Source organism: Panulirus ornatus, chromosome 41 (assembly GCF_036320965.1).
Source record: "Panulirus ornatus isolate Po-2019 chromosome 41, ASM3632096v1, whole genome shotgun sequence".
In the NCBI taxonomy this organism is placed as follows: Eukaryota; Metazoa; Arthropoda; class Malacostraca; order Decapoda; family Palinuridae; genus Panulirus; species Panulirus ornatus.
Window position 1 is genome coordinate 7,300,481 of NC_092264.1, and position 24,893 is coordinate 7,325,373.

General features: G+C 39.4%; 1 protein-coding gene across 7 annotated transcripts in view; it reads right to left on the reverse strand.

Moving 5' to 3' along the window:
• Positions 1-24,893, reverse strand: part of LOC139761646 (uncharacterized) — a 55,817-nt gene that overhangs the window by 22,908 nt on the left and 8,016 nt on the right. For 3 of the 7 annotated variants that reach the window (XM_071685944.1, XM_071685942.1, XM_071685943.1), the window contains exons 4-7: positions 15,405-16,103; positions 8,967-9,065; positions 6,905-6,997; positions 5,448-5,589 (exon numbers count right to left, since the gene is read on the reverse strand). In XM_071685944.1, the coding sequence (XP_071542045.1) occupies positions 5,448-5,589; positions 6,905-6,997; positions 8,967-9,065; positions 15,405-16,103 (1,033 nt within the window). The remainder of the gene's footprint in view (positions 1-5,447; positions 5,590-6,904; positions 6,998-8,966; positions 9,066-15,404; positions 16,104-24,893) is intronic. The other 4 variants (XM_071685948.1, XM_071685946.1, XM_071685947.1 and 1 more) reach the window with 2 other exon arrangements.

Consider the following 24,893-nt stretch of genomic DNA (forward strand, 5'->3'; position numbering starts at 1 on the left):
TGAGTGGTGGGATGAAGAAGTAAGAGTATTAGTGAAAGAGAAGAGAGAGGCATTTGGACGATTTTTGCAGGGAAAAAATGCAATTGAGTGGGAGAAGTATAAAAGAAAGAGACAGGAGGTCAAGAGAAAGGTGCAAGAGGTGAAAAAAAGGGCAAATGAGAGTTGGGGTGAGAGACTATCAGTAAATTTTAGGGAGAATAAAAAGATGTTCTGGAAGGAGGTAAATAGGGTGCGTAAGACAAGGGAGCAAATGGGAACTTCAGTGAAGGGCGTAAATGGGGAGGTGATAACAAGTAGCGGTGATGTGAGAAGGAGATGGAATGAGTATTTTGAAGGTTTGTTGAATGTGTCTGATGACAGAGTGGCAGATATAGGGTGTTTTGGTCGAGGTGGTGTGCAAAGTGAGAGGGTTAGGGAAAATGGTTTGGTAAACAGAGAAGAGGTAGTAAAAGCTTTGCGGAAGATGAAAGCCGGCAAGGCAGCAGGTTTGGATGGTATTGCAGTGGAATTTATTAAAAAAGGGGGTGACTGTATTGTTGACTGGTTGGTAAGGTTATTTAATGTATGTATGACTCATGGTGAGGTGCCTGAGGATTGGCGGAATGCGTGCATAGTGCCATTGTACAAAGGCAAAGGGGATAAGAGTGAGTGCTCAAATTACAGAGGTATAAGTTTGTTGAGTATTCCTGGTAAATTATATGGGAGGGTATTGATTGAGAGGGTGAAGGCATGTACAGAGCATCAGATTGGGGAAGAGCAGTGCGGTTTCAGAAGTGGTAGAGGATGTGTGGATCAGGTGTTTGCTTTGAAGAATGTATGTGAGAAATACTTAGAAAAGCAAATGGATTTGTATGTAGCATTTATGGATCTGGAGAAGGCATATGATAGAGTTGATAGAGATGCTCTGTGGAAGGTATTAAGAATATATGGTGTGGGAGGCAAGTTGTTAGAAGCAGTGAAAAGTTTTTATCGAGGATGTAAGGCATGTGTACGTGTAGGAAGAGAGGAAAGTGATTGGTTCTCAGTGAATGTAGGTTTGCGGCAGGGGTGTGTGATGTCTCCATGGTTGTTTAATTTGTTTATGGATGGGGTTGTTAGGGAGGTAAATGCAAGAGTCCTGGAAAGAGGGGCAAGTATGAAGTCTGTTGGGGATGAGAGAGCTTGGGAAGTGAGTCAGTTGTTGTTCGCTGATGATACAGCACTGGTGGCTGATTCATGTGAGAAACTGCAGAAGCTGGTGACTGAGTTTGGTAAAGTGTGTGGAAGAAGAAAGTTAAGAGTAAATGGGAATAAGAGCAAGGTTATTAGGTACAGTAGGGGTGAGGGTCAAGTCAATTGGGAGGTGAGTTTGAATGGAGAAAAACTGGAGGAAGTGAAGTGTTTTAGATATCTGGGAGTGGATCTGGCAGCGGATGGAACCATGGAAGCGGAAGTGGATCATAGGGTGGGGGAGGGGGCGAAAATTTTGGGAGCCTTGAAAAATGTGTGGAAGTCGAGAACATTATCTCGGAAAGCAAAAATGGGTATGTTTGAAGGAATAGTGGTTCCAACAATGTTGTATGGTTGCGAGGCGTGGGCTATGGATAGAGATGTGCGCAGGAGGATGGATGTGCTGGAAATGAGATGTTTGAGGACAATGTGTGGTGTGAGGTGGTTTGATCGAGTAAGTAACGTAAGGGTAAGAGAGATGTGTGGAAATAAAAAGAGCGTGGTTGAGAGAGCAGAAGAGGGTGTTTTGAAATGGTTTGGGCACATGGAGAGAATGAGTGAGGAAAGATTGACCAAGAGGATATATGTGTCGGAGGTGGAGGGAACGAGGAGAAGAGGGAGACCAAATTGGAGGTGGAAAGATGGAGTGAAAAAGATTTTGTGTGATCGGGGCCTGAACATGCAGGAGGGTGAAAGGAGGGCAACTTCACATGCCCTGGTTCACTCCATTGACAGCGCGTCGAACCCCAGTATACCACATCATTCCAATTCACTCTATTCCTTACATGCCTTTCACCCTCCAGCATGTTCAGGCCCTGATCGCTCAAAATCTTTTCACTCCATCTTTCCACCTTCAATTTGGTCTCCCACTTCTCCTCGTTCCCTTCACCTCTAACACATATATCCTCTTGGTCAATCTTTCCTCACTCATTCTCTCTATGTGACCAAACCATTTCAAAACACCCTCTTCTGCTCTCTCAACCACACTCTTTTCATTACCACACATCTCTCTTACCCTTTCATTACTTACTTGATCAAACCATTTCCGCATATCCACCCTCCTCCGCACAACTCTATCTATAGCCTACTCCTCGCAACCATATAACATTATTGGAACCCCTATCCCTTCAAACATACCTGTTTTTGCTTTCTGATATAAAGTTCTTGCCTCCCACACATTTTTCAATGCTACCAGAACTTTCACCCCCTCCCTCACCCTGTGACTTACTTCTGCTTCCATGGTTCCATTCGCTGCCAAATCCACTCCCAGATATCTAAAACACTTCACTTCCTCCAGTTTATCTCCATTCAAACTTACCTTTCAATGAACTTGTCCCTCAACCCTACTGTACCTAATAGCCTTGCTCTTTTTCACATTTACTCTCAGCTTTCTTCTTTCACACACTTTACCAAACTCGGTCACCAGCTTCTGCAGTTTCTCACCCGAATCAGCCACCAGCACTGTATCATCAGCAAACAACAACTGACTCACTTCCCAAGCTCTCACCCACAACAGACTGCATACTTGCCCCCTCTCTCCAAAACTCTTGCATTCAACTCCCTAACAACCCCATCCATAAACAACCATGGAGACATCATACATCCCTGCCACAAACCAACATTCATGGAGAACCAATAACTTTTCTCTCTTCCTACTCATATACATGCCTTACATCCTTGGTAAAACCTTTTGCTGCTTCTAACAACTTGCCTCCCACACCATATATTCTTAATATCTTCCACAGAGCATCTCTATCAACTCTATCATAAGCCTTCTCCAGATCCATCAATGCTACATACAAATCCATTTGCTTTTCTGAGTATTTCTCACATACATTTTTCAAAGCAAACACTTGATCCACACATCCTCTACCACTACTGAAACCACACTGCTCTTCCCCAATCTGATGCTCTGTGCATGCCTTCACCCTCTCAATCAATACCCTCCCATATAATTTCCCAGAAATACTCAACAAGCTTATACCTCTGCAATTTGAGCACTCACCTTTATCCCCTTTGCCTTTGTACAAAGGCACTAAGCATGCATTCTGCCAATTCTCACGCACCTCACCATGAGTCATACATACATTAAATATCCTTACCAACCAGTCAATAACACAGTCACCCCCTTTTTTAATAAATTCCAATGCAATACCATCTAAACCCACTGCCTTGCCAGCTTTCATTTTCTGTAAAGCTTTTACTACCTCTTTTTCTGTTTAGCAAATCATTCTTCCTAACCCTCTCACTTCGCATGCCACCTTGAACAAAAGACCCTAATTCTGCCATTCTATCATCTAACTCATTCAACAAACCTTCAAAATACTCCATCTCCTTCTCACATCACCACTACTTGTTATCACATCCCCATTAGCCCCCTTCACCAATGTTCCCATTGGTTCTCTTGTCTTATGCACTTTATTTACCTCCTTCCAAAACATCTTTTTACTCTCCCTAAAATTTAATGATAATATTTCACCCCAACTCTCATTTGCCCTCTTTTTCACCTTTTGCACCTTTCTCTTGACCTCCTGCCTCTTTCTTTTATACATCTCCCGCTCATTTGCACTACTTCCCTGCAAAACTTATCCAAATGCCTCTCTCTTCTCTTTTACTAATAATCTTACTTCATCCCATCCCATCCTTTATAATCTGCCCACCTCCCACGCTTCTCATGCCACAAGCATCTTTTGCACAAGCCGTCACTACTTCCCTAAATACATCCCATTCCTCCCCCACTCCCCTTACGTCCTTTGCTCTCACCTTTTTCCATTCTGCACTCAGTCACTCCTGGTACTTCCTCACACAAGTCTCCTTCTCAAGCTCACTTACTCTCACCACTCTCTTCACCCCAACATTCTCTCTTCTTTTCTGAAAACCTCTACAAATCTTCACCTTCACCTCCACAAGATAATGATCAGACATCCCTCCAGTTGCACCTCTCAGCACATTAACATCCAAAAGTCTCTCTTTTGTACGCCTATCAATCAACACATAATCCAATAACGCTCTATGGCCATCTCTCGCACTTAAATACGTATACTTATGTATATCTCTCTTTTTAAACCAAGTATTCCCAATCACCAGTCCTTTTGCAGCACACAAATCTACAAGCCCTTCTCCATTTCCATTTACAACACTGAACATCCCATGTAAACCAATTATTTCCTCAACTGCCACATTATTCCCCTTTCCATTCAAATCACCCATCACTATAACCTGGTCTCGTGCATCAAAACTACTCAGCTGCTCCCAAAACACTTGCCTCTATGATCTTTCTTCTCATGCCCAGATGTATAAGCACCATTAATCACCCCTCTCTCTCCATCCACTTTCAGTTTTACCCATATCAATCTACAGTTTACTTTTACACTCTATCACATACTCCCACCACTCCTGTTTCAGGAGTTGCACAACTCCTTCCTTTGCTCTTGTCCTCTCACCAACCCCTGACTTTACTCCCAAAACAATCCCAAACCACTCTTCCCCTTTACCCTTGAGCTTCGTTTCACTCATAGCCAAAACATCCAGGTTCCTTTCCTCAAACGTACAACCTATGTCTCCTTTTTTCTCATCTTGGTTACATCCACACACATTTAGACACTCAAGTCTGAGCCTTCGAGGGGGATGAGCACTCCCCACGTGACTCCTCCTTGTTTCCCCTTTTAGAAACTTAAAACACAAGGAGGGGAGGGTTTCTAGCCCTGCTCCCGTCTCCTTTAGTCGCCTTCTATGACACGTGAGGAATGCGTGGGAAGTATTCTTTCTCCCCTACCCCCAGGGATATATTCACTTCTGCACAACAAAAGTAATTTGAGGATGTATACACACAGACACTACATCCATCTGTGCATGCAGTCTCAGTTAACTCACACAAATATCCTTAACATATGTCAAAAGTCTAAACTGGTGAGTAAAAGAATTCAGGGGAACCTATGTTAAGGAAAGCTCAATACTGAAACTGTATCTCTTCCTCTTTGAAACATCTGCTGTTCACTGACAGTCAAAAAAGTCTTCATGACAGCCTCCCACACAACAAGCAAGGGATAAAATCAAACAGCTTGAATAAGTAAGTTACCTTATATGAAAACTGTGATTATAACAAAATGACCAGTGAGCAGTAGTTGCACATAAAAACTGAGTGGTTGTGACAGCAGACCAAAGGAAAGCAACAAAAAAATTACTGTTCTGCTTTCTAAGTACAAAACCAACAAAATCATCATCACATATCAACTCACCCTTTTCAGCCAGTGGGAACTGCATTGATCCTGACACAACCATTTCATTCTCACTAATATCTTCCTCCACTTCTCCCTCATCCTCATCATCCTCTTCATAGCCAGCATCAGATGTAACACTTGCATCAGCTCCCAGTGGCTTCTGGAGAAATTTGTGTTTTTAATACAAGGTTGAGAATCATAAATCTGTAATCCTAATAACCAAACAGTTTGGAATATGATATTACTGGATTTCAGAAACATAAGCCCATAGACCATTCCAATGACAGTACATCATTCCCCTGCTATGGACAGGCCCAGTAAACAGTATCTCTCTTGCATATTTTACCTCTTGACACTAGTTTTCCTTTCTTTACACACCCGTACTGTCTCTGCTCCATACTTGTATTGTCTCCTCTCTACATCGTACTGTCACCCCTTCACACCTGTACTGTCTCCCGTCCACACCTATACTGACACCCAAATGCAGGATAGATTTTTTTCATATGGTAATTGTCAGGACTTTCAGTCCAGCTATGACCCAGGCCCAGGAGAGACATCTTGGACCCTAGTGCTACTTTCACTTCTGGGCCCCTTAATTATCACATCCCTCTAACCTCCCCCTCACCAGATGTTTTTTCCTGTCAAGATATTACAAAGGATTGTTCATGTTTTTATGTTTTCACTCCATTCAGAATAATATCTAATTTCTGCATATAATAAAGGGCTACACTGTCAAAATGCCTGGCCTCAATAAGTACTTCCCTCAACAAGGTTGTAACCAAGGAAATAATTGGTATAACAAACTATTCAACATTACTTTGTACACTCTGCAACTTCAGAATGCATTATCTGGAGGCACGGTCAGTGAGAACTGGTGGAGTATGTCAAATCTGGGAAGCATAACAGCCTTTAACATAGGCATCTCATCTGCAGTCCATCCATTCCTAACAAAATATTAGATTTCAACATGTGCTAAACTTTCATTACTATCTCCATTTTTACTAATCCATTCCACACCCCACATCATTCCAAACACATCAGCCTCCTTAACATTTAACACTCAACAGTCCTTTGAAATATTCATTCATCTCCTTTTCACATATTTGTCTGCTGCCACTTACTTGTTTGATCTCACTGTCTCTGCCATTTGCCCTTCTTGTTCTCTTTGCACTATAGTTTACTGATAGCTCCTCTCCTTATTCATTTTCCCTCTTTTTCACATCCTGATCCCTTATTTTTTCCCTTATAATATTCCCAATCATTTGCACTCCTTCCCTGTAGATAACAAACACCTCCCTTTTCCATTTAACAAACAGCCTTCTCTGTCAATCACTGGAAGGATTTTTGTCCAGTAAACAAAAACACCTGACATATATGAGGCTCACAATTTGTCATGGTACATAGAGTAAACCCTAGGGAGAAACACTGAGATCAAGAATTTTTTTTCAGATCAAAATCAATTACTGCATATTTACCTGTGTAATTATCTGTCCTGACTCTTCATTGGCATTTTCTTGCAGATCTTCTCTATCTTTGTATTCTACTACTTCAGCAGTCTTTAACTCAGGCTAAAAGAAAATGATAATGCATGCAATTCATAAACCAGATCAAATGTCAAATTTAACTAAGAACTCAAAAGGCAAATTGGCAGTCAACAAAAGATGAGCATTAAGTAATATTTACAATTCAGTTAAGGTTGAATTTAGATATCTACTACAAGTTGTATCAAAAATATATACCAATTAATCATATATCTATTTTATATAATCATGTGATTAATGTCTTGCCAGCCAAGATGGGCTCAATATTAATTTCACTTGAAAAACATTCATTGAAATATAAGTCATCAAAAGATGTGGATATTCACATTTTATGCAGCTAATCAAATGCTTTTCTTCAAGGGTTAATAAACTCTACCTTGACATGAACATCTTACTTTCAACTATTCTTGACATTGTTACAACAAAAAATTAAGTTTGTATTCTATCTATCCATCTATCTATTCATCTGTATCTCTGATGCCTTTTCCAAGCTAAAACTCCACATCCACCCTCTTCCTTTCTCTTGTTCTCAAGGCCTAAGACCTGCATAAACTGTGATCATCAAGCAAAATAATAAACACAGTGCTTTTAATGGTATAAGGGCCTGTCTTTTCATGTCAAAATGTGGCATTTGAGAAGGCTATCAGATCTACATGCGCTACAATATCCTGAAAATACCTTGGAATTGCTGAAAAGCTGAAGATCATCAAACATCATAATCATGGGGAGAGTAGCTTGTGCCTCATGCAAGACCCATTTCTGACCAGTCGGTGATTAAGATGACCCTGGAGTAATTACCTTCTGATTCAGAGTAATCTCCATTACTTTCTGAAAACCTTCAGCCTCAGGGAAACTTATATCATTTATCAATGTTTTATGAAAAAATCTGGAATATAATGGAAACTGGCTTCTAACAGAACATTATCTCTATCTATCTATCTATCTATCTATATCTCTTGATACCTGTTCCTACCTGGAACTCCCTCAAGGAGTTGGCCGCATCAATTGAGTCTCCATAACTTGCGAACTTCAGTGCCACTCCTTAGCATTTAGTGTCTCGACCTTAACAGGCCACAACCAGAGAGCAACTCTAGCACAGTGTTTGCAGAGGCTCCAACCTAATGTTTCTATTAATTACTTCTGCCCAATAATCCTGCCTAATATTCCTACTTACTATTACATAATATTTCTAATCTAATGCTCCTATCAAAATGTTTCTACCAACTGCTTCTATCTACTGCTCCTACCAAAATGTTTCTACCAACTGCTTCTATCTACTGCTCCTACCAATCAGCCAAAAGGCAGGGATAACAATTAATGCTCATCGCAGAAAAAGCTAGAGTTACGAAGAATGGACTGTGGGAGTTGAGTATTGGCTGTGGAACTTGAGCACTGTTAGGTGTTATGCATGACATGGAGAGATCCTATGTTTGAGGATAGAATGCCAGTAGTCCACGTGTGGGTGAGGCAGAAACAAAAGACAGCTATCTGGGTCAGAGGAGTGCAATTTGAAAACCACTTTAGTGCTGGCTCACTTTGCATCCATCATTAACCCTCTGGATACCCAAGCGGGCAATACTAGTAATATACCTCCCTAGTAATTGGCTGTTACCAACTAGTACCTACGACAGACCTCTCTTTCCCTGAATTAGTCCACTGGAACTGGATATAATGAGTGTCTACCTCGCAAACGCGGGAGACAGCGACAAAAAAAAAAAAAAAAAAATATCTTACAGCACTCCTGGAACACCTAAAACTCCTAGCAGCAAAGCAAAGCAAACAGAGGGACTTAGCATATGCAAAAACTGTTTCACCAGTTTCAGTTGTACATCATTTTATGTAGAAAATCATGCTGCAGTTAATCATAATAACAAGCTTATGGATATATTCAAAAATATCCCATTGAAAGGGTTTACAGAAAACTATTATGATTGTTTACTATAGTCAACAACTGAAACATGAGCAGTGTATTTTTACACCAGTTCCTAATACTTACTTCATTTACTAAGTGCAAAGTCTCTTCAATCCATCTTTCCTTTAGATTGTCCTCTCTTTCTTCCTTATCCATTATCTTAGGTGAAGTCTTTTCTTCAATCTGAAAGAAATACACACCTCAAGAAATCACTTGCATAAAAGGAAACCTTCAAACTTACAATAAGACTGATAAAACCTCAACAGAACTATTGCTCTCAAAATGTATTCAAGAAAATCATACAGCAAATATGGATAACTAATGACAAGGAAAAAGCATGCACAAATTAATCAGCAATACAAATTACACCCACAATCACTTTCAGCTTTTGAAAGCCTTAATAGTCAACATGGACCATATAATAAAATAGTGACAATGTTCTTGAAACAATTCTCAAATAAATGTATCAATATCAGTGAATAGAAAATATTTCATGTTTCTCCTTAGGGGATGGTGACAGCTTTCTTGTAATAAGAACCTCCATCCTATTTCCTTCATACAAGTAGAATAAAAGTTCACCCTGATACATAAAAGTAGTTTTTTTTTTTTTTTTTTCAAACTATTCGCCATTTCCCACATTAGCGAGGTAGCGTTAAGAACAGAGGACTGGACCTTTGCGGGAATATCCTCACCTGGCCCCCTTCTCTGTTCCTTCTTTTGGAAAACTAAAAAAAAAAGCGAGAGGGGAGGATTTCCAGCCCCCCGCTGTTTGCCTTAGAGAATTTATACAATTTTCTTTTTCACTGCAAAATTTTTAATACAGAAATAATGTAGTACGCCAAATCCCATCTCCTTATTGTCATTGCCCAATGAGATAATGGTCATATTAGGTCAGTCTCAACAACTGCCATCTCACAATTTTAGACAGCAGTGCTGAAATAAAAGTGGTAAACAATAGTGAATCAATCTGACCTGGAAAGTATTTCTTTCACTGATGTACTTTACAAAAATAAGCACCGATTTGGAGTAATCATTAGATGCTAATGGTTATTCAGTGTTTTTTATCATGAAAAATATATCTAAAACCTTAAAAATATCTATAAAAATGATATAATTAGGCTTACTTAGAGAGATGACTAATAACATACCATTATTTTCATATATCAATATTTTGGCTTCCTTTAAAAAATTCATCAGCCTACATTTATCAACATTATTGCCTAAAATTTCTCCAATAATCTTCTTAGTTCCAGTATCATCATACATATTTGATTATGACACTAACGATTTTACCATTCCATTAGTGGATGTTCCATGGTAATACTGTAATCACATGTGTCATGTATTAGGTAGGGATTGACATAGTAGGAACAGTCCTAAACTGACAAAGAATTCTCAGAATGGCAATTCCAGTAAAAGGGAGGATTGCCACACCTCAGAATCTCTTTCCTGAGTAGTTTGTTATTCTTTTGAGCTTCTGAGTCCGAATCTGGCTTCCCATTTACATCTATCATGATCAATGGATGTACTCATCAAATCACAGTGAGGTTTACTCTCATATATGCAGCATATATACAGTAAATAAGGAAAATTCTCTTCAAAGTTTTGCTACATGAGATTCTTATTAAATAGCCAACTGTAAATATATATACTTTGTAAGCATGAACAGCATAATGCTGTAGGAATTTACATTTTATTACAAAAGCAATGTTACTTTTTGGTTCTTTTCATCCTGTTCCAGCAAACTTTGATTTCCATAACCTTTCAGGAAGAACAAGCAAAACCAACTTCTTGAATCGAGTTTAACTACAAAACTCCTGCACTATAGTAATATAAAAACATCAAACAAACTTAAGATCTGGCAACTTTAGATAAAAAAAAAGAAAGGCCTATCAAACTTTAGACCTTGCAACTTTAGTTATTGCATCTGCAAATGAGACTATCTCCAAAATTTTAAGTGAATTTATCACCTTACTGGGGTGGTTTTCTAAATGGGGTTCATGTAAATCTGCTATCTAAAATCATATCCAAAACTTCCATCTCTACACATGGAATGAGAATGCCTTTTAGTCACATGGGTGGAACTCCTTATCTTGTAAAATGTACATCTACAGTTTTTGATGACCAGTCAGTGATCATATCAACAGCAGCTTGCAAGCATCTCATAGCAAACTTCAAGAGATGGCAGGGTGTAAATGAAAGCTAAATCATCACCACAGATAAACTAATATCCCATGGAAAAGTGTCTACAACCTATCAACAGCAGCTAGCATTCAACCAACCGCCCAATGGCACATCTTCCAGTGGGAATTGACTTGTAAATTTACCATCAACCTTCACCATTATCTGTCTTTCAAAAACAGATGAATCTGCCTGGAAAGCTCATTTTGTGGAATTACCTTATGAAGCATCAATAGACTTCTCTAAATCAAAGAACACTGCTATTGTGTGATGATCACAAATCCATTTTGAAAGTCACTTGATATTCAAATCAATAAGTCTGTTGTAGATAGAAACTTTCTAGAACCATATTGGAATGGAGTTATACAACTCTTTCAAGGTACCAAACCAACACATATAATAATCTTTTCCAACAGTTTGCAAAGATAACTCATCCAAGCAAGAGGTCTATAGCTTGTAGCAATAGCAGGATGTTTATATGGCTTAAGAATTACAAGAATAAGAGATATCCTTCAACTACCTGGGAGTACACTAAGCATTCATGTTAGGTTCAACAATTCAAAAAAGAATTCTGTGGTGGCTTTTGAAAAATTGCTTCAACGTGCTGTATCATAATATATTTAGTTCTCCCCTGAAGCAGTAGATTCAATGTCTGATGCACCTGATGTCATTTTCTTCATATGAAATGACTCATTATAGTCCTCTTTCTTACTCAAGGAAACATAAAGAAAAAAGGCCTCTCTTGTCTCACTTCTTGGAATTCCATTGTATATCAGCTAACACTTTCAGCAAAAATCTTAGCTACTGAAAAAGCATCGTTTACTTTAACACCTTGATTATTCAGGCATAGCAAAAGGGTGTGACAGTATCATCCAAACTACTTTGTAATCTTCATTCTTTTTTCAGACTTGGTATTAGAGATGACATCCTAAGTATATTTTGTCTATGATGCTCTCTTGGTTTCCCTGAATTCTTATTTTTAATACCCTTTCATAAATTAATCTAAAAACCATATATTCAATATCCCTTAATCTTTGGCAAGCACGTCTCAATCTTGCAATGCTTATCATAAGATAGGTTCCATCATAGGATGGGTCACAGCTTTTAGTTTTTGGTTTTAAGAAGGCTACTCATAGCTGGAACTAAATCAATGTTTATGAAATAATCACATGCTCCTTCAGCATCAGGAAATTCATATACTTTTCAAGTAGTTAAAGCTCTCATTCTATATTCATCCCAATTGGCCTTCTCAAATTTCCATCAAGGAGAGATAATTGGTGCAGAATATTCTGCTCTGTTCAATAGGACTGGAAAGTGATCAATACTGTGAAAGTCTTCTTGAACAAATGACCAATCAAAATCTAGAAAAACATCACTGGAAAACTAAAAGGTCAATACCACAAAGATTCCCATGCTGTATATTACATTAAGTAGGGCTAACAACATTAAAAATACTAATGTCAAAATGTCCTCCTCACATCTCAGATGCTGCACTTTCTGTACCATAATGGTCTATGTGCACTGAAATTGAAAAGAGGGAAACAACCAACTCTCAGAAAGAGATACAGGAAGAAACTACATTTCAGCATAATTACATCTAATAAGGTTACAGATTCCCTACAAGACATTGCACATGTCTAAATTCAACACGAAAATATGTTCAGTGCATGGAAAAGAACGAGTATCACGAGGAGGCACTGAGGAAAAAGTGAGCTAAAGCTTAAGAGTTCAAAGATAAAGAGATCATTTATAAAATGAACGTAGAAACTAAGCAACAGAACAGAACCTTGAAGCTAGGATAAGAAAGGGAAGCTGCTCTATCAATAAACATTGCAATGGACAAGCCAGAGAGGAAGCTGTGTATTACAGACAGACAGAGACAGGAAGTCTAACAAGGGAAAGAAGTATGGAAAGAAAAGGATGAACAGGTGTCAGGAGATATACACAGACAGACAGAAAGGTTTAATCATTCCACACACATTTAAATGTTTTAGAATGTCAAGATCGAAGACAGAAGCCTCACTAAAATCCCAGAGAGAGAGAGGGTCCAGAAGTGAATCAAATAAAGAGAAGAGTAACAGTACACCTAGCAATGCAAAATCCATATTGTTGACCAACGAGAAGGGAGTAAGGTTCTAAGTCTTTGAGAAAGTGAGAGTTACGAAGTTTCAAAGACTGAAAATAGGAGAGCGAGAGTAATGGGGAAATAATTGAAGGGGTTAGGAAAGCCTCCTCGCTTAAGGATGAGTACACTGCCAAAATAATAGAAAAATCTGGGGTTTCAGGCGGAGATGAAATAAGCAAGCAAGGATCTGAGGTACGCTCATTTAAGACTTGAGGAGGTATGCCATCTGGGCCATACACCTCATCCAACTGGAGTCAAGAGAGAACTCAGAAGACCTTGCTAAAAAAAAATTTACGGGACAGCATAGGTTCAATAGGAGGGGATGGGGCAGATGATTAGGAGAAAAACCATCCAGACTTAGAGGAAACTAAGAGCAGCCTTACCAACTGCAGAGCTAGCTGTATATTAATCAGTTCAGAAGAAAAGATGAGGAAAGGCAGAATTGTAGATGTTAAAGGAGGTACTTATGGTTAAGGATATAAGAGATTTGTCTGTAGAAAATAGATCAGCACAATCTCTTTTAAAGTCTACATATCAGCACAATCTCTTTTAAAGTCTACATAAGTTCATGTAAAACGACTTTGCCATGATTCTAAGCCATAATTGAAGTAAAGAAGAGGTCTAGAAAAAGCAAAGTTTTATGATCTAGTGCACACCTTACATGATGGAACAAATATCCAAGATACAGCAATCAAACCACAACTGAAGGGAGAATATTAAAGATGGAATGTAAGACTCCATCCCAAGCAAGATAACCTCCCCTATGCATTTGGCATTACATGAGGCATTCCAGCCAGCAAAGCAGTCCTATCCCATGGAAAGTCAGTAATAAAGCCAATTAGGATGACTACTGAGCTCTTCCAAGAGACATATTTTGTGTTCTATGAGGGTATACAAGATGGGTGTGCCTAATGATAAGAGTGAGAAACAAGATTAAAGTCTGATGACTCTTAAAGGGGTAACAAATAGTGTACTTACAGTGGAAAGGTTTACAAGCAAAAAAGTGTCTGAGTGGGGTGAAAAAAATGGTACTGACGACTGAAAAATCATGTGGGCATTTCATTATTCATTTTGTTCCAGAATATTAAGGAAGTAAAGAAAAGTCCTCAGCTCCACTGTGACCATCCTAAGCAGAGCCTAACCAATCATTGTGGTGTACTTTGAAATACTCTGCATAGAGGATTTCAGCACATGGATGTGAAGGAAACACTGCTTGAGATAAGGAGTCAAACAGTTGGATAATTATACAAAGCTGGAGGAATTGGTGGAAAAGCATATATGAAGCATAAATGCAAAGTTATCTAGGGTAGAGAAATTTTGAGCCAAATGGTATCAAATTCACATGGTAAGTGCAAGCATGATCTTTAGATTAGATATGATGGAAGAGATAAAAGTTAAAGATTTGACAATGTAATGTTAAGGAGCCTTGAAGAGCCAAATTTCAGATAGATTAGAAGTGGAAGTGGACAGGTGGCATTCAATAAAGGAAGGTTAGATTTGGGACAGTGAAGTTTGCTAAAATGAACAAAAAGAGTCAAATCTGGAAGCTGTGAACAAATGAGAGGGATGAAGTTCCACAACCTGATGTCAGTTCAGAAGGCCTTGAAAACTATTAAGCTCTCCTCTACAGGTGGTATCACTCCATACTGACTGTTTGTCACTTTCTGATGGTCAATTCTTTTCCTCACTGCCAAAAAACAAACACTTCAAAAGTTAGGAAAGTGGTGCACACCAAACATCAAAAACTTGGGCAGCTAATGCCATTGAGCTTCCAGTCAAACAATACATATACAACAAACAACATTTGTATGAAAAATGAAGACAACTAAAAACTCTTTACGAATGCAGCCAATAATTTTCAATAAAAGGGGTACATGGTATTCACCTTATCTTATTTCTTGCATACTATGAAAATATGCTTTACTTTTATGTACACCAATTTCCTTAATATCAATAATCTCTGAAGGAATATATCAATAAATACACCATTCTAAAAGCAAATGTGAAATCTGATATCTACTCTATTCATTAATAAAAAATTCAAGAGTACCAAAGATAACAAAGAGTTCCGTCTTGTTGGACTCCTCAATCAAGTTTCCTTTTTTCCTTCATTCTTGTTCGCAGTTTCCCGCACTAGCGAGGTAGCGATGCTGTTTCCATTACTACTAAAAATTGAAACTGATGATAACTACAATCAACTGAAACCTATGATTTACCTCATCACACATGGGCTGTTGTACCCTGCTGTCCAGTATCTCAGCCGCAGCACTACTGGACAATACTGGTGCATTTGGGTTAACATCACATGAGTTATCCAGCTTCAACTCTGTTACTTCCTCTAAAGCAGATGATTCTGTTGGCACTATTTCTTCAGTGGTGTTATCTGAATCCCTGTTAAAACCATCTCTTGTTTCATGAACATTAGATGGTAATAGAGATTTTGCATCATGATACTGACTAATAGGTAATGCATCTGTTTTGATATTCTTAGGCATTCTATCCCCTGCAAACTTCTCTTGTTTTAACTCTGTGGCACTTTTTTGAAAATGTATTTCATCATGCTCTTGTGGCAGTTGCAAGGTTTCTGCAACCATCAGTTTGGGTGAAGCTTCATCACCAACATTATCTTCAGAACATAATGTCTCCTTTTCACTTTGAGGTTCTGATTTCCTTGTGGCACTCAAGTTTTCCATTTCATTCTTTTCATTAGCTACTGCAAAACTATGCTTACTCACTGACAAATTAGCCAATCCCGACTTTTCACTTCTGATTTCTTCATCATTTTCCCGGCCATCTTCCACATCCTCTCTTTCAACTATAACTATTGAAGAGGTGGATGAAGATGAAGAGCTATCTTCCTCCAAAATGTCAGAAGATGACTGGATCTCTCCCCTTGCACTGTTCTCTTCTAATCGCTGCACCATTTATAATTTGCAGTCGGGTGGAAAAGGGAAAATGTTTTTACTTTTGGATGAGAAAGTATGTAACACATTCACACAGAAACGTATATCAAGACCTGAGATGCTAAATTTGATAAAAGTCTGCAAATCTTGTTTTCAATTGCCAAGAGAAAAATCAGAATATATGAACTCATATATTTCAACATACTACTATAGTACTTTACATGAAGCAGAGGCAGAGACCATGATACTGAAAAAAATCAAATGTAATACTCTACAGTTGTGAAAGTTCTTACTTTCAGTTTTATACCAACTGACTACCCACCCACCTACCCACTGACTCAATCACTCAATTCATTCATTCTTACAGCTACAAGACCCAGGCCTCACATCCAAAAGAAACAATATTTCAGGGTATTCTTATCAAAATTCATTGTTATATTTGAAGAAATGGATTTGTATGTAGCATTTATGGATCTCAAGAAGGCATATGATAGAGTTGATAGAGATGCTCTGTGAGGGAGGCAAGTTGTTAGAAGCAGTGAAAAGTTTTTATTGAGGATGTAAGGCATGTGTATGTGTAGGAAGAGAGGAAAGTGATTGGTTCTCAGTGAAAGTTGGTTTGTGGCAGGGGTGTGTGATGTCTCCATGGTTGTTTAATTTGTTTATGGATGGGGTTGTTTGGGAGGTAAATGCAAAAGTTTTGGAGAGAGGGGCAAGTATGTAGTCTGTTGTGGATGAGAGAGCTTGGGAAGTGAGTCAGTTGTTGTTCGCTGATGATACAGTGCTGGTGGCTGATTCGGGTGAGAAACTGCAGAAGCTGGTGACTGAGTTTGGTAAAATGTGTGAAAGAAGAAAGCTGAGAGTAAATGTGAATAAGAGCAAGGTTATTAGGTACAGTAAGGTCGAGGGACAAATCAATTGGGAGGTAAGTTTGAATGGAGAAAAACTGGAGGAAGTGAAGTGTTTTAGATATCTGGGAGTGGATTTGGCAGCGGATGGAACCATAGGAGTGGAAGTGAATCATAGGGTGGGGGAGGGGGCGAAAGTTCTGGGAGCACAGAAGAATGTGTGGAAGTTGAGAACATTATCTCGGTAAGCAAAAATAGGTATGCTTGAAGGAATAGTGGTTCCAACAATGTTATATAGTTGAGAGGCATGGGCTATAGATAAGAGTTGTGCAAAGGAGGGTGGATGTGATGGAAATGTGATGTCTGAGGACAATATGTGGTGTGAGCTGGTTTGATCGAGCAAGTAATAATAGGGTAAGAGAGATATGGTTTAGAGAGCAGAAGAGGGTGTTTTGAAATGGTTTGGTCACATGGAGAGAATGAGTGAGGAAAGATTGACAAAGAGGATATATGTGTCAGAAGTGGAGGGAACGAGAAGAGGGGGACTAAACTGGAGGAGGAAAGATGGAGTGAAAAAGATTTTGAGTGATCAGGGCCTGAATATGCAGGAGGGTGAAAGGCATGCAGGGAATAGAGTGAACTGGAACGATGTGGTATACCGGGGTCGACGTGCTGTCAGTGGATTGAACCAGGGCATGTGAAGCGTCTGAGGTAAACCATGGAAAGCTCTGTGGGGCCTGGATGTGGAAAGGGAGCTGTGGTTTCGGTGCATTATACATGATAGCTAGAGACTGACTGTGAATGAGTGTGGCCTTTGGTGACTTTTTCTAGCGCTACCTCGAGCACATGAGGGGGAGGGGGTTGTTATTTCATGTGTGGCAGGGTGGCGATGGGAATGAATAAAGGCAAACAGTATGAAGTATGTACATGTGTATATATGTATATGTCTGTGCGTGTATATATATATGTATATATTGAGATGTATAGGTATGTATATTTGCGTGTGTGGACGTGTATTATATATATGTGTATGTGGGAGGGTTGGGCCATTTTTTCGTCTGTTTCCTTGCTCTACCTCGCTAACGCGGGAGACAGTGACAAAGTAAAATAAATAAATATAATGTGCAGAAAGCATTCAGAAAAGTTTTACAAAAGAATCAGCTGTGAAATATGATAAGCTGACCTTTCTCCAGTAGTTCATAAGTTGGTCTGACTAGAAACCTAAAGCTATTATATAACAGAAGAAGAACGTTGGCTCCCTTCTTTCGCCAAAATTACATAAAAGAATATGGTTAACCAATGAGTAAACAAAACAGTTACAAAAGACAACACCAGGTCACAAACAAAAATAATGAGTAACAAATAGACTAAAAGTACTTTCAACTTTTTTTTCTCTTAAAGACTACAATAATCAATATATAAATGGTGATGATCATATTACCCTTTCAGTGCACAATGTTTTTCTGTCCACACCACAGTACCCCTGGTGTACATAATACAGCAAATAACTTTTTTCCTAGTTTATACATAAAATATATCAAATTCAGTATCTGCCCTTTCAGTACACTCAGGGATTTTTGTCTACCTCTCAATTCCCCAGGTGTGCATAACACAGTATATAACTTTTTTCTAATTTGTTCCAGAAGGGAAGAAAATATATCAAAATCACAATTCTTTCTCTGAAGAGTGGTTTGGTGAAGAAAGAAAGGGTAGTGAGAGCCTTATGTAAGATGAATGGAGTGGATGGTATTGCAGCTGAGTTTCTTAAGAAAGGAGGTGACTGTGTTACTGATTGATTAATTAGGATTTTTAATATAAGTATAGATGATGGTGAGGTGCATGAGAATTGGAGGAATGCATGTATAATGCAACTGTATAAAGGCAAGAGGGACAAAGGTGACTGTTCAAACCATGGAGGTAAAATTTTGGTGAGTGTAACTGGTAAGCTGGAGTTGTGAGGGATAATAGCAATCAATAGGATGAAAGAAAGTAAAGAATATCAGATTATGAAGGTGCAGTGTGGTTCAGAAGTGGTAGAGGATGTGTGGATTGGGTGCTTGCTTTAAAGAATCCGAATGAGAATTCTTTAAAGAAACAGAAGGATTTGTATGAGGCATTTATGGATCTGGAGAAAGCATATGATAGGGCTGATAGAGATGACTTGAGGATAGATACATAGCATGAGAAAAAAGCTTTTAGAAGCAGTAAGAAGTTTCAATCAAAGGTGTAAGCCATGTGTACAAGTGGGAAGAGAGGAAAATGACTGATACCCAATGAAGGATGGTTTGCAGCAGGAGTGTGTGGTGTCACCTTGGCTGTTTAGGAAGGTAAATGCAAGTCTTGGAGAGATGGGCAAGCATGTAGTCTGTAGGGGACAAGGGGAAATGGGAAGTAAGATTATCAGATTTAGCAACATTAAGGGACAGGTTAGTTAGGGTGCGAGTATGAATGGAGAAAACTTGGAGGAAGAGAATTGTTTTAGTTACCTGGGAGTGGACATGCTGGCAAACAGAACCAAGGAGGTAGAGGCGAGTCATAAATATTGAAGGGGCATACGTTCTGGTAGCAATGATGAATGTGTGGAAAGAGAGGTCATTGTTGGGGAGGGCAAACATGGGTATGTCTGATGGTATAGCAGTTCCAACCATTCCATATGGGTGCAATGTAGGGGCTATAGATGAGGATGTTAAGGATTTAAGGGTGGATGTGTTGGAAATGAAAAGCTTGAAGACAACATGTGGTGTAAGGTGGCTCAAATCAATAAGTAATAAATGTATATGAAAGAAGTGTGGTAATAAAAATTATGACTGAGAGAGCTGAAGAAAGTATGCTGAAATGATCTGGACATATGAAAAGAATGAGTTAGGAGAGACTGATCAAGAGGATAGATGTATTAAAATTGGGGTGAAGGAGAAGAGGGTAGACCAAATTGGAGATGGAGGGAGTGAAAAAGATTTTGAGTAATTGTGCCTCGACAAGCAGAAAGGTGAAATGTTTGCAAAGGACAGATTGAAGTGAAGTGATGTGGTATACAGGTGTCAATGTACTGTTAATGGATTGAACCAGGGTATGTGAAGCAGCTGGGGTAAACCACAGAAAGGTCCATTCATCAATCCTTCAAATCACTCAATCCAACTCCCCCTTATTTCATCACTACCTTTTACCACTTGCCCTTTTGCCCACTTCACTGAAGTTCCTATTTGTTCTCTTGCTTTTTTCATATTATCAACCATCTTCCACAATATCTTATTTCCCCTGAAGTTTATAGATACTCACTCACTTAACTCTCATTTTCATCTCTTCAACCCCTGCACCTTCCTCTTGACCTTCTGGTGCTTTCTCCTACACATTCCCCAATCATTTGCACTCTTTCCCAGTAATAACCAACCAAATGACTCTTTTACACTAATGACTTCACTCATTCATCCCATCAACATGCCATCCCTCACCTTTCACATGCCACATGCATCTCTCTCACATGCTAACATAGCTAGCCTAAACACCTTCCACTGCTTCATTAACTCTAACCTTTTGCCATTCGAAACTCAATCTCTCCTGGTATCTCTTCACATAAGTCTCCTTCCAAATCTATGATGCCTGTTCCAATTGGAACTCCCTCAAAAGTTCCAATTGGAACTCCCTCAAAGGGGTGACCACAATTATTGAGTCACCATAACTGGTGAAGTCCACTGCTGCTTCTTAGCCTTTAATACCTCACCCTTAATAGGCCACTGGCACATGGCAACTCTAGTGAAGTGTTTGCTTAGGCTCCTACCTAATGTTCCTACTTAATACTACTATCTAATGCTCTACTGACTACTTCTCTCTAATATTTCTACCTAATGCTCCTGCCTAAATGTTCCTACCTACTACTTCTTTATACTGCTCCTAACATTCTGCCAAAAGGCATGGCTAGCGTAAAAAAAACTAGAGTTATGAAGAATGAGCTGTGTGAGTTAAGCGTTGTCAAGTGATATGTACAACAAAGAGAGACTGCATTTGAGGACAGAATGCAAGTAGTCCACGTGTTAGTGAGGCAGAAAGAAAAGAGCTACCTGGGTCAGAAGAGTGCCACTTGACAACCACTGAAGCTCTGGCTCATGAGGCAGATGTCACTAACCCTCCCTAAAACCAGGCCGATAGTTGTGGAAATATAACTCATTGGTCGTTAGCTGCCTACCAACTACTACCTACCTTTCTTCTCACCAACATTCTCTTCTCTTTTATGAAAACCTCCACAAATCTTCACCCTTGCCTTGACAAAATAGTGATCAGAAATCCAACCAGCTGCCCCGCTCATAAGGTTTACATCCAAAAGTCTCTCTTTTACATGCTTATCAACCAAATGCTTCTGACTATGTCCCCAACTCACATTAGTATACTTGTTTATGTCCCTCTTTCTAAACCAGGCATTCCTAATTACCAGTCCTTTTTTTTTAGCACATATTTCATCATACAACTACATAAGATGTTCACCATTTTCATTCATAATACTATTTTTCTTTTTATGATAGCTGAGACGACACAGGCAGTTGATGTACTAATTAAGGCCATCCCAATGATGCTATATACATTTACATATTCATTTATTTATTCATTTATTATACTTTGCTGCTGTCTCCCATGTTAGCGAGGTAGCACAAGGAAACACACGAAAAAATGGCCCAACACATACACATGTATACATACACGTCCTCACACGCACATATACATACCCACACACTTCAATGTATACATATATGGGAAACTATATGGGAGGGTATTGATTTAGAGGGTGAAGACATGTACAGATCATCAGATTGGGGAAGAACACTGTGTTTTCAAAAGTGGTAGAGGATGTGTGGATCAGGTGTTTGCTTTGAAGAATGTATGTGAGACATACTTAGAAAAACAAATGGATTTGTATGTAGCATTAATGGATCTGGAGAAGGCATACGATAGAGTTGATAGAAATGCTCTGTGGAAGGTATTAAGAATATATGGTGTGGGAGGCAAGTTGTTAGAAGCAGTGAAAAGTTTTTATTGAGGATGTAAGGCATGTGTACGTGTAGGAAGAGAGGAATGTAATTGGTTCTCAGTGAATGTAGGTTTGCGGCAGGGGTGTTGTGATGTCTCCATGGTTGTTTAATTTGTTTATGGATGGGGTTGTTAGGGAGGTGAATGCAAGAGTTTTGGAAAGAGGGGCAAGTATGCAGTCTGCTGTGGATGAGAGAGCTTGGGAAGTGAGTCAGTTGTTCGCTGATGATACAACGCTGGTGGCTAATTCATGTGAGAAACTGCAGAAGCTGGTGACTGAGTTTAGTAAAGTAAGTGAAAGAAGAAAGCTGAGAGTAAATGTGAATAAGAGCAAGGTTATTAGGTACAGTAGGGTTGAGGGTCAAGTTAATTGGGAGGTAAGTCTGAATGGAGAAAAACTGGAGGAAGTGAAGTGTTTTAGATATCTGGGAGTGGATTTGGCAGCGGACGGAACCATGGAAGCGGAAGTGAATCATAGGTGGGGGAGGAGGCGAAAATTCTGGGAGCATTGAAAAATGTGTGGAAGTTGAGAACACTATCTCAGAAAGCAAAATTGGGTATGTTTGAAGGAATAGTGGTTCCAACAATGTTATATGATTGTGAGGTGTGGGCTATGGATAGAGTTGTGCAGAGGAGGGTGGATGTGCTGGAAATGAGATGTTTGAGGTGATCGAGTAAGTAATAATAGGGTAAGAGAGATGTGTGGCAATAAAAAGAGTGTGGTTGAGAGAGCAGAAGAGGGTGTTTTGAAATGGTTTGGTCACATGGAGAGAATGAGTGAGGAAAGATTGGCCAAGAGGATATATGTGTCAGAGGTGGAGGGAACGAGAAGTGGGAGACCAAATTGGAGGTGGAAAGATGGAGTGAAAAAGATTTTGAGTGATCGGGGCCTGAACATGCAGGAGGGTGAAATGCATGCAAGGAATAGAGTGAATTGGAACAATGTGGTACACCGGGGTCGACGTGCTGTCAATGGATTGAACCGGGGCATGTGAAGTGTCTGGGGTAAACCATGGAAAGTTTTGTGGGGCCTGGATGTGGAAAGGGAGCTGTGGTTTCAGTGCATTATTACATGACAGCTAGAGACTGAGTGTGAACGAATGTGGCCTTTGTTGTCTTTTCCTAGCGCTACCTTGCACACATGAGGGGGGAGGGGGTTGTTATTTCATGTGTGGCAGGGTGGTGATGGGAATGAATAAAGGCAGACAGTATGAATTATGTACATGTGTATATATGTATAAGTCTGTGTGTGTATATATATGTGTACATTGAGATGTACAGGTATGTACATTTGCGTGTGTGGACGTGTATGTATATACATGTGTATGGGGGTGGGTTGGGCCATTTCTATCGTCTGTTTCCTTGCGCTACCTCGCTAATGCGGGAGACTGCGACAAAGCAAAATAATAAATAATAATTTCCCAGGAATACTCAACAAACTTATACCTCATTAATTTGAGCACCCACCTTTATCCCCTTTGCCTCTGTACAATGGCACTATGCACGCATTCTGCCAATCCTCAGGCACCTCCCCATGAGTCAAGCATACATTAAATATCCTTACCAGCCAGTCAACAACACAGTAACCTCCTTTTTTAATAAATTCCACTGCAATATCATCCAACCCGCTGCCTTGCCGGCTTTCATCTTCCGCAAAGCTTTCACTACATCTTCTCTTTTTACCAAATTATCTTCCCTAACCCTCTCACTTCACACACCACCTCAAAGCTTTCACTACATCTCTGTTTACCAAATTATTCTCCCTAACCCTCTCACTTCACACACCACCTCAACCAAAACACCCTATATCTGCCACTCTATCATCAAAAACATTCAACAAACCTTCAAAACACTCACTCCATCTCCTCCTCACATCACCACTTCTTGTTACCACCTCTCCATTAGCCCCCTTCACCGATGTTCCCATTTGTTCTCTCGTCTTACCCACTTCATTTACCTCCTTCCAAAACATCTTTTTATTCTCCCTAAAATTTAATGATACTCTCTCACCCCAACTCTCATTTGCCTTCTTTTTCACCTCTTGCACCTTTCTCTTGACCTCCTACCTCTTTCTTTTATGCATCTCCCGGTCATTTGCATTATTTCCCTGCAAAAACTCGTCCAAATGCCTCTCTCTTCTCTTTCACTAATAATCTTACTTCTTCATCCCACCACTCACTACCCTTTCTAATCTGCCCACCTCCCATGCTTCTCATACCATAAGCATCTTTTACACAAGCCATTACTGCTTCCCTAAATACATCCCATTCCTCCCCCACTCCCCTTACGTCCCTTGTCTTCACCTTATTCCATTCTGTAATCAGAATGAAAAAGATTAACACAAAAATGACAATAATAACAATAATAATGATAATAATAATGGGCAAAAAAACATTGAGCGTCTGAAGGCACAGTAGTCCTAACCATGTTGTATGGATGCAAGGCAGGGGATACGGATGAGAATATGCAGGGGAAAGTAGATGTGTTGGCAATGAAATGTCTGAGGACATGTGACGTGAGGTGAATGGATGGTATGTATTGAAAAGGCTAAAAGAGAGGAACTGTAATAAAAAGAGTATGATTGAGCGTGCTGAAGAAAGTTTGCTCAAATAGTTTGGAGAGAACGACAAAGAGGATGTATGAATCGGAAACGAAGGGTATAAGAGCAGGAAGACCAACCTGGAGATGGGAGGAAGCAATGAAAAAGTTTTTGTGTGCTCAAAGCCTGAATATGCAGGAGGGTTAAAGGGGAGTACAGGATAGAGTAAATTGGTATACAGGGGGTAACATCCAGTCAAGAGATTGAACTAAGGTATATGAGGCAGCTGCAGGGAAACACAGGAAAGGTTTGCAGGGACTGGTTGTGGGAAACAGTGATCAAGTATTAAAGAATAATAATAACAATCGAACACCAACATAAATAAGAAGCATTTATGCT